The sequence below is a fragment of the Eutrigla gurnardus genome (genome assembly GCF_963514095.1).
Source record: "Eutrigla gurnardus genome assembly, chromosome: 23".
NCBI classification, from domain to species: Eukaryota; Metazoa; Chordata; class Actinopteri; order Perciformes; family Triglidae; genus Eutrigla; species Eutrigla gurnardus.
In genome coordinates, this window is record NC_139934.1 from 18,469,763 (window position 1) to 18,486,578 (window position 16,816).

The 16,816-nt window shown below is 45.4% G+C and overlaps 1 protein-coding gene across 11 annotated transcripts in view; it reads left to right on the forward strand.

The window, feature by feature from the left end:
• Window positions 1-16,459, forward strand: part of mark2b (MAP/microtubule affinity-regulating kinase 2b) — a 68,619-nt gene extending 52,160 nt beyond the window's left edge. For 3 of the 11 annotated variants that reach the window (XM_084003711.1, XM_084003704.1, XM_084003707.1), the window contains exons 16-21: window positions 3,419-3,565; window positions 7,948-8,214; window positions 10,337-10,363; window positions 12,837-12,875; window positions 13,492-13,601; window positions 15,382-16,459. In XM_084003711.1, the coding sequence (XP_083859837.1) occupies window positions 3,419-3,565; window positions 7,948-8,214; window positions 10,337-10,363; window positions 12,837-12,875; window positions 13,492-13,601; window positions 15,382-15,731 (940 nt within the window). In that variant the 3' untranslated portion in view covers window positions 15,732-16,459. The remainder of the gene's footprint in view (window positions 1-3,418; window positions 3,566-7,947; window positions 8,215-10,336; window positions 10,364-12,836; window positions 12,876-13,491; window positions 13,602-15,381) is intronic. The other 8 variants (XM_084003708.1, XM_084003705.1, XM_084003714.1 and 5 more) reach the window with 6 other exon arrangements.
• The last annotated feature ends 357 nt before the right edge of the window (window positions 16,460-16,816 follow it).

Sequence of the window (16,816 nt, forward strand, 5' to 3'; positions counted from 1 at the left end):
CATGGCTTGTGAATGAAGCAGTCCCCCAGCTGTCTCAGTGACTGGATCCCAGACCTTGGCTGGTACTCTCCAGAGCCCTGCCAGCTGGCTCAGGAAGGTCCACAGCCTTCCCCTGGGGTGGGGTGATCCCTGGACAAGGAAATCAGGCTCCTTTGGGGAATTTAGGCCAAACCTCCAGTAGATTACAGATTACCCGCGATGGTGTGATGGAGGCCTGCCAGTCAGAGCAGAGGCAGGATTCAATGGACACGCACACATGCCTTCACATACACACTCAGGTTGATATATGCTGACACAGAGATGTCTTTTAAACACCTGATTTCTGTTCCCCTTAATTAATTTTTTCAACTTTGACCTCCCCAAACTTGTAATTTCATCAAAGGATATTGCCCAAGTCAACTCGGGGATTAACAGTTTGAGTTTTTAGTGGGTGCAATACTCAACAAACACCAAAAGGCAATAATCTTTTAGCCGTGAAAAGCAAGCTTTGGGTCTAGCCATGGCTTTCACAAGTATCACATTGATTGGGATGGGCAAGTGTGATATTCCCTCTCATTTCCACTTTCTTATATCATCTTTCCAAAATAGAATCAATTCACATCACATAAACAACTCTTTGTCAATGTTGGAGTTGTTTGACTTTGGACTTTGTCATCTTAATTTTAGGCCATAAAAACAATAAAGTCAATAATTGTAGCTGTTGACTGGAGCCGTCGAGTTTGGAGTTTTGAAAGTAAGCCTCTGGTGCTGAATACGCGTCCACGCATACAACCACCACACATCACTCCTGCTTAACCAGCCATTTGCATTGTGTGCTTTTCATGAGCATTAAACATGAAGCCAAACCATAATCCCTCCTACGATGCAGGGTTCATTGTCATTTGTCGTCTCAAATGACCCCTTCGTTTTCCATCGTGGTGCCCTTTCTATAGCACCTATTATTCTATTGAGTTCAGGCCAAAAAGCCAACTTTTGAGACATTACTGGAAGTGTTTCCTTTTGTCATATTCTTTCAGTCGAAGCACTACTACTAGTGACGATGTGGTCATTTGAGACAGCATTGATCATTTTTGAAGCACTGTGGTTCTTTTAGCCATAGGCTCTGCTAACTCAGTGGTTGTCATCTGCTTTGATCTGAAATTAACTTTATTTGATCATCATTAATGCTTCGAAGTTTGTGCTTCCATACTTGTTACTCCCCAATTTCCCTCTGTCTTTTCTAATTCTCTTGTTTGGTGTTGCTTTATCTGCGTCGGAGCTCTTGTCCCTCTAGATCTTAAGTCTCAGCATCTCCTTTCTTGTCTTTTTTCATGCTTCCTTTTTCCTTCTCGTCTTTATATTGATCTGTCTTCTCTCTCTTTCTTCTCTCTCTTTTTCTCCCGTCTCTAAGGAGATTAGAACGACTTGTGATGGAATATTAACTCTTAATGGCACTAAATGGTCCTTGTACTTGCCTCTGATGGGCTAACACGTACACAAACATATCTGCACTCACTCACACTGAAGGACACATAAAGCTCATTGACACACACACAAGCCTTAACATACATGCCACACACACTCAAACTTTTGCCACACACTGGCTTGTCCAGTGAATGCCGTTATTTTTCCATCACTAGCCGCACTAATCTGTCTGCTGTTTGTTTTCTGTGTAATAAGCAGCTGTTTTGTTGACCTATAAATGTCCCCTTCTCTCTCTCTCTCTCTCTCTCTCTCTCTCTCTCTCTCTCTCTCTCTCTCTCTCTCTCTCTCTCTCCCCCCTCCCTCTCTCCCTCTCTCCCTCTCCCTCTCTCTCTCTCTCTCTCTCTCTCTCTCTCTCTCTCTCTCTCTCTCTTTGTTTCTGTGTGTGAATAAAGTCAAGTTGGAGCTGTCAGTAATGTGTAGAGCTTTGTAGCCCATAGCAACCTAGCTGATTAAGAGAGGGTTCAGGAAATAGCCAGTGCTCTTTGCTTAAGTAATTCATAAAGTGTTCTTTGTTACGGATATAGTTTAGATTGTGTGCAGGAGAAGAGGAAAGGGAGGATTGGAGAGGGAACGTCAGGAACTTGACAGGCAGAAGAAGTCACAAGACGGGTCACATCCATAAAACTGTGAGCTCAGAGTGATTATCTCATTCCAGGACAGTGAAAGCACCTTTAAGTCCTGCCAAACAACAATTTGACCAATTTTGTCTTGTAGGGTTGCAACTGACTTTTATGATTGATTAATCCAGGGATATATTTTGGATTATTTGATGAAACATTTAGTCGCATGGAAAATTCCGTTTTTTGCAGAGCCCAAAGTGAAATCATCAAGACAGTCTGAATCTCAAAGGTATTTAATTTACGATCAAGGAGACTCAACAACAAGCAAATCTTCACATTGGAGAAGCTGGCATCAGTGGAATTTTAAAGAAGACAAACAATTTATTATCAAAACGAATGCCTGTTAATTGTTTGTCGACCAGTTAATCAACTAATGGTTTCAGCTCTCATGTCTGAAATAATAATCCACTTTATATACTATGTGTGTATATATATATATATATATATATATATATATATATATATATATGTATATACCATATTACAACTTTATATGCATAGCACCATTTCTACAAAACCATGCCATTCTGCACAAAAGATGAAACAGACAAATAAACAAAACAATGAGATTTTTATACAGTGAAGGAGATTTTTTTCTGAAAAATGTGGTGGAGATAAGTTTACTTAGTAAAATGCTGATTGTATTTTTTAGAATGTTGACCTGCTGGGGAGGAGCAGAGAAACAGTCTTTATGTTCATCCACATCATTTGACTTGAGTTTGAGTCTTCCTAGGCTATAATTCAATTCTATTCTATTTATAGTGTCATATCACAACAAAAGTCATCACAGGACACATAGGAACGCGTGTTAATGTTGGTCAGGTAGATTTGACATGAAAACCCAAAGGCACAAGATTGTCACTCATCCAGGTCCTGCTAGTCTTTGGAAGCTTAGACAGCTGGACTTGCTTTAGGTTTTTTGGAAGGAGGTTTGCCTCTCATCGTAGAGGTTTCGTCATTTCTAACTGACTAGTGGGGTGTTTAGGAGTTTAGGTTGTACGCTTTCTTCTTCATTCAAGTCATTTTGCTCTGTGTTGTCTGTTTTGTCTCTACTTCCTCTGCTCTTCCCTCCTTCCTGCCTCCCCCCTCCCCCTTACTGTGTTTGATAAGTGCTGCTTCTAACCATGCTCCACCTCACCTCCCTGCCCACCCACACACAAACCCCGCCCGCTGGTGAATGTGTGTATGTGTCATGCTCGTATGTACGTTTGCTGGTGTCACTTGTTGGTGCCCTGTGTCGGTCACGTTTGTGGTTGTGTATGCATTATGTGTGTGTGTGTGTGTGTGTGTGTGTGTGTTGGGCGGGGCACTCCTGTTCCTCCCCCTCCTCCCAGCCTAAACACTCCGGGCTCCCGCGCCTCCACTGCCTCAGCCGCTGCCGTCCTCTCCTCCTCCTCCTCCTCCTCGCGTCCCCGCCACCACAAGTCCCTGTCCTCCTCCAATCATCCATGCCCCTCTGACCTGCACGCACCACGGCCCAGGCAAGTCTCTCCCTCACCATCCACACACACACACACACACACACCTCCCTCGGCCCCGTCAGCACTTTACTCAGCACAGATCATCGCCGTTCTCACAACAACTTGATGGACAAAGTGGGAAGATGAAAAAAGGATGAAATCATGTGATGGCGCTAAAATGAGCCCAACAAATATGGGAGTTTAAAAAAAAATCAGGTGCTGATATTTCAGCCGATATTTCTAAATTATGTATGTACACACTTATACAAGCATACAATTAAGGCTGTCTGAGTCAGTGTCCTCTTTTAAGTATCTTCTAAAACATACTTTTATCTAGCACAAATATTGCCCTAATGCAGTTCAGTCTTTCGACAATGCAACAGAAACTATATTGAAAAAATATAAACAATAGACATTTTTAAATAGTTTGACAGTTACAGTTACTTGCAGTATATCTGTTTACCACAACAGCAGCTGCATTGTGAGCAGCGTTTCTAAGTCCAGCCATCATTCACTCACCATATACTCACCAGGAAGAAGCTGAACTCTAAAGATGTTGACATGTCATTCTCAAACCTCTCACTACGCAGCGGACCATCACTGAGGGGTCAGAGCAGGTTTTTCACTGAACACTTGCTCTCAAGATGTTCTTTTTGTTGGGTTTCCACACGCAGCGCTATCGGTAGCTGACAAACCAGCAGACCAGCCCTTTATAGATGATTGGTAGTGAGGCGTGCTTCATAGTATAATTTCTGTTAATTTGTATTATTATTAATGGAAAGAAAAAGTCTCAGTGGTCTCAGTGTAAACAGACTTGATCTGTTGACCATAGCGTACAGGTACAAGACATTGTGATATTTGCAGTTTTATTGAGGGGGAAAACATCTCAAAATGAAAGGTTAAATTAATTAATTAAATAAAACGGGCCTTGCACTTCACGCACGCCAGAGGAACAGGAAGCCAGGCTGCTCGGCCGGCATGTTGATATTCATTGGGTAATGAATAGGTTCTACAAAGCCTTTAATAACTTTTGATCAGCTTGTACTGGTCCACAGATAATTTGGTAGGAATGGGATTCAGTGTGTAGGAGGAGTTTACTAAAACACAACCCCCTGAAACGGCCAAAAATGTGTTCCAGATAAATGTGTTGACATATGTTGCAAGTTTTGTGATGATTGGTCCAAAGGTTATGGCGTTATATTAATTGGGTAATATCTTCTGACTGAAATGATATGCTACAAATCGTTTGACTTGTTTACTTTGATGAGCTTGCTCTGGTGATGATCCACAGTAAATCTGTTCGGATCGACTGTGTTGGAGGAGTTGGCTAAAACATGTTTTTCCAAAAATTAAAAATGGCAAATTTTGGTTGGTGGAATTTAGTGGTCCCAGTGGCAGTTTTGTAGAGCATATGTATACTGCATATGTGCCAAATTTCATATCAATAGGAGTTACGGTGTGAGGGGCGTGGCCTAAAAGGCTTTAGGTGGCGCTAGCGAGACACTTTTTTGTGCCCAAATACCAAACCCCTAAAATTTTCACCACAACTGATGCACCTGCAAAATCACATGGCTTTCATGCACATTGAGCCCCCAGACCTCAAAATAGTGTCCCCTCCATGCAATATAAAAAAGATTGTTCTACAAATTAGAGCTTAAAATATTTTTCCCTAAATGCCTGCATGCAAAGATGTTCTCCAGCTACGTGGACAGAGAGCCAACAGTGAATCCCAATCAAACACCGTTTCACAGAAGTGGAAGATATCAGTTTTACAGTGCTCTGGAGAGAGCCAGACAGCTGTGGATGTCATTGTTGTGTGGATGCATGTTTCTGTGAAATTGTATCTGTATCATCATTGCATGTATGTATATTTTATTCATATTTAATATGAGATGCATTTGGTTTTCTTGCATTGTGTTTGTCGACAAAATGATTTCCCCTGGCTTGTACCAGTGAATTTCAGTGGAGTGCTCTTTTAAAGTTCCCACAGTGTGTTTTTCTTCTTAAAGCTTGTTAACTGCTCTGTCAAACTGCATCATCAGCTGTAAAGCAGCTCAGTTAGGAGGAGAACCCCGTCTTTAGTACCACTGCCAGGTCTCCTTGAATGAAAGCAATGAAGTGATGACCTGACTGTCTTGTTGGTCACCTGTGTGCACTCTTGTCTCTCTGTTTGTGTGTGTGTTTACTGTGTGTGTGTGTGTGTGTCCTTTGTTGTTTAGCTTGTCTGCTGTTTCAAGGGCTACTTTGATATTTTAGCGTTTTAGCTTTCCGGCCACATGTCAAAGTATACGCTGGTAGGTCATTGAACACGTTCCTCAGCTCCCTTAAATCCCATCTGACTGCATGTCTTCTCCCACGTCATCCTCAGCAGAGACCCACACCCTTTTTGTGACGGTGGTCGAGTCACCAGACTAGTGAAAGCCCACCTCCACTCCCCAAATGTCAGGCTCAAATTCAAGCAAAGCAAATGTCAAGGTAGCCCTCTGGCTGTATGTGCTTCTGTCTGCTCTATGTTGAAGTCTTGTTCTGTTGCATGCGTCGTACAGCAGTGAGCTTGGGCTGTTCAGAACCTGGTTGGGAACGCTGGAGAGAAGGTACCGTTCCAACACATAGACTGTAACCTCAGTGAGGAATAGTCCCATCCATTCCTGTTTGGTCGAGTTGTCCCTGATTCCCCTTCTGAGGGGAAACTCTAATACCATTCACATGCATTTGCACATAGGCATCTCCACGTTTGTATCACGTAGAGGTGCAGTCTACTATATGCAAACCAAGTATGCCTAGCATGATAACCATTCAGCTGCATCCAGCACACACACACACTCAGACTCCGTCTCCTCTCTTTTCCTTAACTGAATGCTTCCATATTTTGATAGGAATGTCTATATAATGAATATCTTCCAGCTATTTCCCTTCATTGTTATTTCTCTAACATGTCACACCGGTCTCCACTAACCTGCCTCGTCCAGCCTTTCTTCTCTTGCCTCTGTATGAATAGAAGAGCTGCGTGTTTGTGTGCATAGATATCTTTCACACACAACTTGAACACACCACACACATCACAGTAAAGCATTTGTGTTGAAGCCACTCATCCCACAGTCAGAATGTGATCTTGACTGAAAAGCCTCTGTATTTGTCTTTCTGGTGTTGAGTGTATTAGAGGTCTGCATGGGACTGTTTTCATCACAGCTTGCTCCAGCAGAAACACCATTCAACTCCCACCTCTTATTCAGCGAGCCATCTGTAAAAGATGTGGGAACTACAAGATTGTAGATTTACAGAAGATTGTGTCCCTCGTTCTTGATGGGTAATGTTGTTTCAAATAGCAACAGATACAGACTGCAGTTTGGCCGTGATGGCCGTTTCTTTACAGATGAGTTGTTGTTCAAAGTTGTGACTGACTAAATGTCTAGTCTAAAAAGAGAATGGAATTGAGTTGGACAATTATATAGAGATAGAAGAGACACTTTATTTTTGCTCTCTGTTTTCATGTGGGAAAAGCGTGTATCTCCATGTTTAAGCCTAATGATTACAGCCTCTCCTATTTTTTGGTCACGGGATGATGGTTTTTAGGACCCACATTAGAGGAATCCTGCACCTGTGTGTTGTTATGTGGTAGCCCAGTCCACTGCAGCCCTCTACACTTCATGCTCCATTTATATCAACTTTTCTGTTTGTTACACAGAGTCTATAGGCCTCTTGTTTTTAACTTAGATTGCTCTTGCATTCCTGTTTGTTGTGATTGTCATCTGCTGCATGTGTAAGGTGTGTGTGTGTGTGTGTTTTTAAGAGAGAGTGAGGGAGAGTTGTAGGTTTGTGATGTTGTTGATGTGTGTGTGTGTGTGTGTGTGTGTGTGTGTGTGTGTGTGTGTGTGTGTGTGTGTGTGTGTGTGTGTGTGTGTGTGTGTGTGTGTGTGTGTGTGTGTGTGTGTGTGTGTGTGTGTGTGTGTGTGTGTGTGTGTGTGTGTGTGTGTGTGTGTGTGTGTCCTGATGTGACCCTAAACATGGAGGTGGCTGATGTAAGGGCGTGTATGAAAGATGAGGGTGAGCAGACGTCCCTCACATATAGATACTTGTATGACTTACACTGAGGTAAGTAGCGCATCAGAAGGAAGCCATTTTCTTGGTGTTTGTCTAACTCCTTGTTCCTCTCCCACACCCTCCTCTTCCTCTTCTTCCTTTCTTTCTACTTTTCACCTTGGTTGTTTCATCTACCTTACGTTCTCTTCCTCTTCCTCATGTTTCTAACCTGAATTCTTCTTCATTTGCACCTCTGCCTCTTCACTCATCACACCTTCCAACAATGATTTCACACTTCTTTCTTCTCCTTCACCCTTATTTCCTCTTCTTTTCCATCCTTCCCTCCATTTCCCTCCCCTTGTTTTCCTCCTGCTCCTCTATAGTGCCCCACCTCAGCGGGCACCCGGTGCCTCCCCATCCGCCCACAACATCAGCAGCGCTGCCGTGTCGGACCGTACCAACTTCTCCCGAGGGGTGGGCATCCGCAGCACATTCCATGCGGGTCAACAGCGGGGTGCCCGGGACCAGCAGGGCTCCGCCTACCCCGGCGGGCCTGCGTCCCCATCACTGTCACACGGCAACAGCCAGGCCCGGAGGACGCACGGCGCCACGGGGATCTTCAGCAAGTTCACATCCAAGTTTGTACGCAGGTGAGTGTCATAACAGAGAGACAGGTGCATGGGGAGACAGGCTGGGTGGACAGGTCATAAGACAGCAGACAGACAGGAGCGGGATGTGGCAGAAGAAGAACGTTGTAGCTTCGTAAATGCAGAGCACTTGTGGTAGCAGCTGTTCTATTTATTATCCAGCTACATTGCAGCACAAGTACAGTTTGGAGTATTGAGGTTTCAGCTTTCAAGAGAAAATTACTAGGTTTACGTTACAAGTCATTTCATGTGCTCATTTCCTCAAGAACAACGTACGTCCATGTCATCACTGGTTGTGAGAGTATTTCTTTAAAGGGGCTGGTCTCATCTCATCCCCATCACTAAACTTGTGCTGATCTGTAACTCTGCTGAGAGTAGAAAGGGAACAGCTGGGTCTCTCTATAATTTTCTTTGGAGCAGTGGTGACTGAGGAGTAATTTTGGTTTTGGTTCAGCGTCTGGCCCAGTTTTGGTCTCAGTCCTCGACTGCAGGTTGCAGCAGTATAACTACTCCTCTGGGTACCTGGTTGGCAGCAAAGCTAGACTTCTTTTACTTTGATTGTTTAACTTGTATCTGGGAGTGAAGTCAGCTTGGATACAACTCTGTGTACATACAGTGAGGTGGAAAAGTGCAAGGGAAGGAAGAACCTGAGTAATATAGGATTTAGACTGATATTTCTCATTGCCTCCTGCGTTCCACTAATTTGATGGAAAACAGGAAAAGTTGTATGAAGGGCGGTGAGATCTGTACACAGCTGAGTCAGAATGAGAGAACAATAAAACGGCACAGATAAAAGGAGCAGCCAGGCTGACTGGCATCTTCACATCAGAGGACGGATTCGGAATGGCACATGTGGAGGACAGGAAGTGGCAGGAAACAAAAGTTCAAAGGTAACAGGAAGGAGCGAGCCTGAAAAGAGAAGGAGCCAAGTGAGACGTGAAGTAGTGAAAGCTGGGAGAGCAGGTGAGGTGGAGAAGTTCCTCATTGCTGTTGTGTCACCAAGCAGCTCTGGAGGTTCCTGATGAATCCAGTGTTGAGGTCAGGATGGAGGGAAGAGTGAACATTTCTGGGATTGGGAGCTTGAACGCGGCGCTGTGTTGCTGCCTTCGTGGGTGTCGGTGTAGAGTTGGTGTGAATGTAAGGCACAGCCGCTCTCTAGGCCTCCCACTCAGAGATACTGTAGCTCCGTGGCGACAGTATCCATGGTTACACCGGAGATATCACTTTTCCCTCAACTATAAATACTGCTAGTGAGGACACCTTGACACACACACACACACATAACTTGGCACGCTGGTAGGAAGTAGAGGTGGTGGAGACAGAGAGATTGTGTTCCAACAGTTTGACCAGACACACACACACACACACACACAAGCTATGTGTTTTATTAACATATCATATAACCTCACCGCTGCATTTTCCTGCTTGGTCTGGAGAGTGATGTTTCTTCAGTGTGTGGGTGTGTGTGTGTGCACCAGATTAAGTTTCTTATTTTGTGTTAAATTGTTGCTTAACCTGTGCATTTTCATTTGATGTGTGTGTGTGTGTGTGTGTGTGTGTGTGTGTGTGTGTGTGTGTGTGTGTGTGTGTGTGTGTGTGTGTGTGTGTGTGTGTGTGTGTGTGTGTGTGTGTGTGTGTGTGTGTGTGTGTGTGTGTGTGTGTGTGTGTGTGTGTGTGTGTGTGTTGGTTTTCTCTTCTTTTTTCCATCACATTCACTTCACAAACACTTCTTTTCAGGATCACCCAGACTCCTCTGTATGTGGAGGAGCGCTTCATTTCGTGTTGGGAGGGGGAGGGGGGGGGGGGGGTGACTGTGTTCAAACTGGTTGTCTTAATGGAATTTTCCCACAGATCTCATTAAGTGCGTCTGGATGTGTTTAATGTCTGTTCACACATTCACACCAGTCATTTAAACCCATCCAGATGAAAGTGGACAGTAGCGTCGCTGGTTTAGTTTTGCTTGTGTGTCGTTGTGTTGCTGCTTCTTCCCACATGAGCCTGGTTCATGTAGCACAGTTTGCTTTCAAGGGCAGCTTGTCTTTTACAGGAAAGTCATAAATCTATACGTTTTTATATATACGTTTGTTTGTTTCTCTTTCTTTCTTTATCCCTTTTGTTTTTGTAGAAATCTCTCGTTCAGGTTTCCGAGAAGGTAGGCAACACCCCCAACGTTAAATATAACCCCTTTGATATATATACGTATACTCTCTTATATTTTACATATATATATATATGTATATTTCCTCCCCTTTGGTGTTTCGTGCAGCTGTTTGTTGAAATCTTCATTTTGTGCCTTGAGCCTTCTCTTTTCTCCATATTTCATGTGGTTGGCCCCTTTTTGAGCCTTCTGGTTTTGCGTGCCGTGTCTTGGCCCATTTTTATTTCTGTATTTATCTTTACTAACTTCCCCTCACCCAACCACCTCTTCACTTAACTCACTTCCTCCATCATCATGCAGCGCAATAACACCCTTCCTCTTTGTCCTTCATCTCCCTCCCAACCACCGACCATCTCCTCCTCATCCCTGTTTCCATGTATGAGAGCCCCCCCCCCCGATCTCTTCCTCTCCACATTTTAACATTGGTGAGGTAGTGGTTTAAAATGTCCAGAAGCATATTCTATTACAGTCAAGCTTTTCAAAGCTGTTATCAGCTCTCCCAAGGATCATCTAATGTTGCTAACCATCATCCAAGCTAACGCCACTTACAAACTAGCACCCCTCACCTCCGTGGGTTTGCTCTCAGCAGCACGTTCCAGGCTGGAGTTTGTAGTGCGTTAGCAGCTATGGAAGCAGGTAGGGAGGAGGAGAGGACAGGAGGGACGGGCTGCACTCTTCCTTCCTTTCAGCGCTCTCTCTCTAACAGCAGCAGCAGCACTGGATGGCTTTGACCTTCTCTGGCTGGACACGTTTCTGCTGTGGACACACGTCTGTCTCCACGCTCACTATATGTAGATCCTCAACATGATGACTCATCATATATGGACATGCTGAACACATTCCACAACCACACACACACACACACACACACACTCAGCAGGTAGAGCAATTCTCCTTTCATCCGTAACATTGCTCCACCTGGTGGTGAGAAGTCGCACTGCTTCATTATCACATTGTAATTATGAACTCGAACATAAGAAGTAATGCCTTTGGCCTGTTCAAGGATTCCCATCAATGATATGAGAGGGAGAAATGATGACTCTGCTTTAAAATCCATGTTTTATGTTCATGAGGATATGAATAGCTCCATGTGTTTACAGAGTGGACAGTGAAAACGCTAATAACTAAAGTGAGATATATATTTGGCTTCAAGGAATCTGTTTTCCTTTGTTATCATAGTGCCGGTCCACTAGGAGCCATCATGCATGCCTTCATATTTAGCTTCATCAATATGGCACACATGACTTACTTTTACCTTGCTCACCATTTTACCTCCACGTCGACATTGTTACCTCCATTCATTCAGAAATCCTTGTTTAACTTTTTCCAACTTGTCATCTCCCATGTGCTTTAACCATATTTCTGTTGCAGAAGGTATTTTTACATGTTTTTGTTTTTTTGTTAATGGGGCAAAACAGGAATGATGTCCTTTCTCACAACGGAATGGATTTAAGAGCATCAACTGTTGAATTTGTCATGTTTGTGTCACTTTCATCCATTGTCTGCATGTGTTCAGTGTTTCCTGTCTGTCTTTGTTGTCTGCTTCTCTCTGCTTCTTTGTGTTTGTGTTGAGTCTTGTCTGCTATTCTGAGAGAGAATATTTGTGTACATATGTCTTGTATAGGACCTGTAAGCAGCCTGTGTGTAGGTCCAATGTTACTAATCCAGGTTTAAATGCAGTGCTGGGATCATTAATGAGCCTAACCTCCTTTAGCCGCATGCCTCGCCCTCACCGTGCCGACCGTTCTGTTCCAAACCATCCCATCCTGTTCCACTTGTGTCTGTTCCCAACGTTCCACCATGTAGGAACCCGTTCATTCCAAGCCCTTCCATTCTGCTCCAGCGTGTTTGGAATACTTTAATTGCAAAGACATTTTAGGTTTTCTAGGTTTCTGTTCAGTTCTTTGTTATCCTTCCACATTTCTCATCCATGTTGCAGCTGGTTCCACTAACTTGCTGTGCGTTCCAGCTGAGCCTTGTCATAACACAAGTGAATATGAATCGTTGAATCAAAATAGGTTGCACCACACAACAAGAAACATTATCCAACGTTAGGTTCTCATAATGAAATATTCCATCTCTGTAAAGGATTAACTCTGAGTTCTCTATGTGGACATGTACATGCCGACGTTGTCAAACAGTGGCAGTAATGTGTAACCTTGTAACTAGTACACATACTAGGAACTTTACACATAGACTTGAGGTGCAACAGGAGGGCCATGTAGTGGACTCAGAGTGGACTGGCTTTGGGATCTGCATTGTGGGCTGTGGACTCATCGGGTGTCTCTGGACTTAGACATGAACAGTTGGAGTGGAGATGTTTGTAGATGCAGGTTGGATTGGAACATTGAGGCGGGCATGGGGAGCAGCGGGACTGTGTTCAGCCAGCTGATTGACTGTCTGTGTAAGAGTCCACTTGTTGCCCTTGGCCCTGAAAAAGACTAAACTTGTGTTGATTTTTCTCGAGGAGTCCGTATGAGGGAGAGGGTCGGGATGAGGGGAGCAGGTGAGAGACAGAGCAGCCCAAAACCCTACATACCCCAGACTCTACCAAACCTGCCTGCCAATCAGTAGATGGAGCCGCTAGATGATCTCTGAGCTTGTTGTGAATGGCTGGGGGAGGGGCTCCGAGCTGGGATGTAATTGGTTGGTGATGGTGATAATAGCTTAACCAATCAGGGGACGGGAGATTGGTGTGTGTGTGTGTGTGTGTGTGTGTGTGTGTGTGTGTGTGTGTGTGTGTGTGTGTGTGTGTGTGTGTGTGTGTGTGTGTGTGTGTGTGTGTGTGTGTGTGTGTGTGTGTGTGTGTGTGTGTGTGAGAATGTAGTGCAGGTGTAAATTCTAGTAACCTGACAGACGCTCACACAAACACACAGGGCACGCAAGGTTTTCTTTTTGTTTTCATTTGTTTTCACAAACTCATCATCTCCCTCTTCCTCTCAATCATCCCCCCCCCCCCCCCCCCCCCATCCTTGTCTCTACTTTTTAAATAATTCTCTCAATTCTCACCCTTTTCTTCTTTTCTCTCTCTTTGCTTCCTGCTTCCTCTTCCTCACCCTTCGTCTCTTCCTCCCTGGTGTCCATCTCTCTCTGTTTCTTCTGCCCTCCCATCCCTCCCCCAGGTCGATGCTGAGCAGCACAGTCGACAAGTCGGAGAAGACGTCTGGTGGTGTTCTGTCCTCTTCTTCCAACAACGATGAGAACTCCTCCTCACCAGGCTCTGGGAACACGGGTACGTGGCCTTCTTCATGTCCTCTCCACCTGACATCATCATGACATCACGACAGCACGCTTTCTACTCAAAAGCAATCTTTGAATCAAGATGAAGCTCGGCCCACCAGCACCTGTCCGGTTGTGTTTCTGGTGCTTTTGAACCATTCTGAACGCCGATGCTCGACAGTAAAGGCAGCGTTCCCAGCCCGGCTCTGGTCGGAGTCTTTGCAGTAAATACATCATGTTGGCAAACCGGAGACTGAATAAAACTACCGGTTCTTAAAACTACGACCAACCGGAACGCCCGGTTTCTGGACCCAACTTTCTGTATGGAAACAAGGATCGACAGTTGTCTTCAGTTTTGACGCTCAAGTCACTTTACTCTACTTTTCCTCACAAACATTCAGTGAAGAAGAGACCGGGGTCAGAGCCAATCATACCCCTTTTCCACCAACGCGAACCTAGGTCAGGAACCAGGCCGGTGCCCGTGCTGGTTCGCAGTTGGTTCAACTTGCGAACCTTCTGAGAACCTGTTTGCGTTTCCACCGGCTAGAGAGCCCAGAGAGCCACGTCATTACGTCACTGTATACGTCTGAGGTTTCCCCGCAGCGCTCATTTCAAGCATAGCAGACATGTCTCTTCAGAAAAAGTCTGCAGGTTGGACCTCCGTTCATCGCCGATGTCCGACAGCTCTACAAACACAAACCAGAGAACAGCGGTTTAATCACAAACGTGTCCACGACGCTGTGAACACAGATGTTATGTTACGTTGGTAGTTGGTAACATTTAGTGAGCCAACGGCAGTCAGAAAGTGGCATGCTAACGTTGTTGTTAGCAATATCACGCTAGCTGGCTAGCTAGCCGGTCAGCCTACATTACCCGAGGAAGCATAGCCAATAGTTGCTGCGGTTACGAACGTAATCACTAGCTTGGTAAACTAAACAGAAATGTGTCGTTGGTTTGCAACGAGGTGAAACAATTTAAAAATAAAACTTACCGGGAACAGTAACGTTAGTAAAACTCCGCACTCCGCAGCGGCGTATTTTCCCCCGTTGCCTCGAGCGTTAACCCCGCCCCCACCCCCTAACGTAAGCAAGACCTTCTCCAGGGCCGGTTCCAGCCCAGCAAGGAGTTGGGGCCGCTCGGGAACCAGTTTTCCAGGCCGAGAGCCGGCTCTTTGTCTGTGGAAACAGGAAGAACTGGTTCGCGATTGGGCACCGGCTCCGAACCGGCCCTCAAAATGCCTCGGTGGAAAAGGGGAGATGAAGGCCCGCCCCTACTCGGCCTCTGGTTGGCTCAGACCGTGGTGATTCATCTCTGAATGCTGTGAGGAAAAACATGACGCTACACATAAACAGACCCGCTGAATGGAGCACCAGTGGAACAAGGAACATATTTATCTGCACTTGACTGATTTTAGTCGCATGTGCGTCCTGAATGTTTGCACTCTGGAGCCCTGACTTCCTCAGAAATGCTCCGTGTGGAACAATGATCCCTGCTGAGCAGCCCCATAATGCCGAGATAGAAATTTAACGAAGCTTCCAGGCAGAGGTTTTGCCTTGAGCATTTTTTTTTTTGTTATCAAGTACATTTTTGTACAAAGAGATTCTACAACATCCTAGTTGTTTTCTGTCACTGCAGCTTTAAACAACAACTCTCCTGAAAAGTCGCTGCAAGCTTCATCTCCTGATTCAGTCATACATGTTAAACATGTTCCCTCCTTGTTTTATCATTCCTTGTGATTTGCCATGTAACCGTGTCTCTTGCTGCTTCACCACTCTTCCTCTCCTCCCCATCAGGTGGCACCGGCACCCCTCCAGCCATCGGCGGCCAGAAGGAGTCGGCCAAGCCGCGGTCGCTCCGCTTCACCTGGTCCATGAAGACCACGTCGTCCATGGAGCCCACGGAGATGATGCGCGAGATCCGCAAGGTGCTGGATTCCAACAGCTGCGAGTACGAGCTGCGCGAGCGCTACATGCTGCTGTGCGTGTCGGGCAACCCGGCGCGCGACGACTTCGTCCAGTGGGAGATGGAGGTGTGCAAGCTGCCCCGGCTCTCCCTCAATGGCGTGCGCTTCAAACGGATCTCAGGCACGTCCATCGCCTTCAAGAACATTGCCTCAAAGATTGCCAACGAGCTCAAACTGTGAGTGTGGAGGAGCAGCGAGGAGAGGTGTAAGGATGGAGGTGGGAGGGTGGAGGGGACATAGGGAGGAGTCAGGTGGTGCAGTAAGCGGTGGAGGAAAGCTAAAGGGTGGGATCACTTTAAAACTAGCCTTTTATCTGGACAAAGGTTGGAAGTAGGGCTACTGGTTCTCTGAGACTAGAAGAAGTTTAGTTCTGATAATTCACCGTTAGAAACTCCATTTCCTTGAGTCGGGAAGCTCTAGAGCCGCGTCCTCTCTTCCCTGCTGGGTTCTTTTGTCACGTTCTACTTAGACGTTCCACACTTCTGCATGTCCAATCTGCTCTCTCTGTTTTTAGTCGTCACTCTCTGACCACTCCCATCACTTGCTCCTGCTATTTATTCAGTTTCTCTGCACGTTGCTGCTGCCAGGTCTTTTCTTGGGGGGGGGGGGCTGGATGGAGGACACAGAAGGACACAGAAGTCTTCTCTAACGATGCGATGATTGACAGAAGGTTGTGGACAGCTGAGCCAGGACGTTGGTAGCTGAAGCCCACCGTCTCTCACAAGCCCCGCCTTCCCACCCAAACCTCCCCTCTGCCTCTCAAATGAACGTTTAAACATCCACCCTCCCCCCCCCACACACACACACACACACACACACTCTTCACCGGCCTCTTCACTTCAAACTGAACTCAGCACAAACACATCCATCTTCTATACCTCTTCACTCCCCTCTTCTCCTCTCATCAAGCACAAGGAGTCCCGTTAGACTTGATGACGTCATCGATTGTCTTCAACCGGCTTCCAGTCTGTACTTTTTATTTTAATTTACTTTCTTTTATGGCTTTTAAAAGGAGTTGTGCACTGGAAAAGAGGGCATGTGGGAAGTGGGGAGGGAAGGACAGTTCAGGACGGGTTGTTGATGGATTTATGTTGCCTTTTCTTTGTAGAATTAAATTTGGGGTTTGTTTTTGTTGTCAGCACATAAATGCTTGAATGATTTATTTGTACTTTTTCTTTTATGTTGGTATCACATCGGTTGGCATCACGCCTTCATATCCAGAATGTCAACCCTGAACCATTTCCTGCCCCCCCCCCATCCGCTCT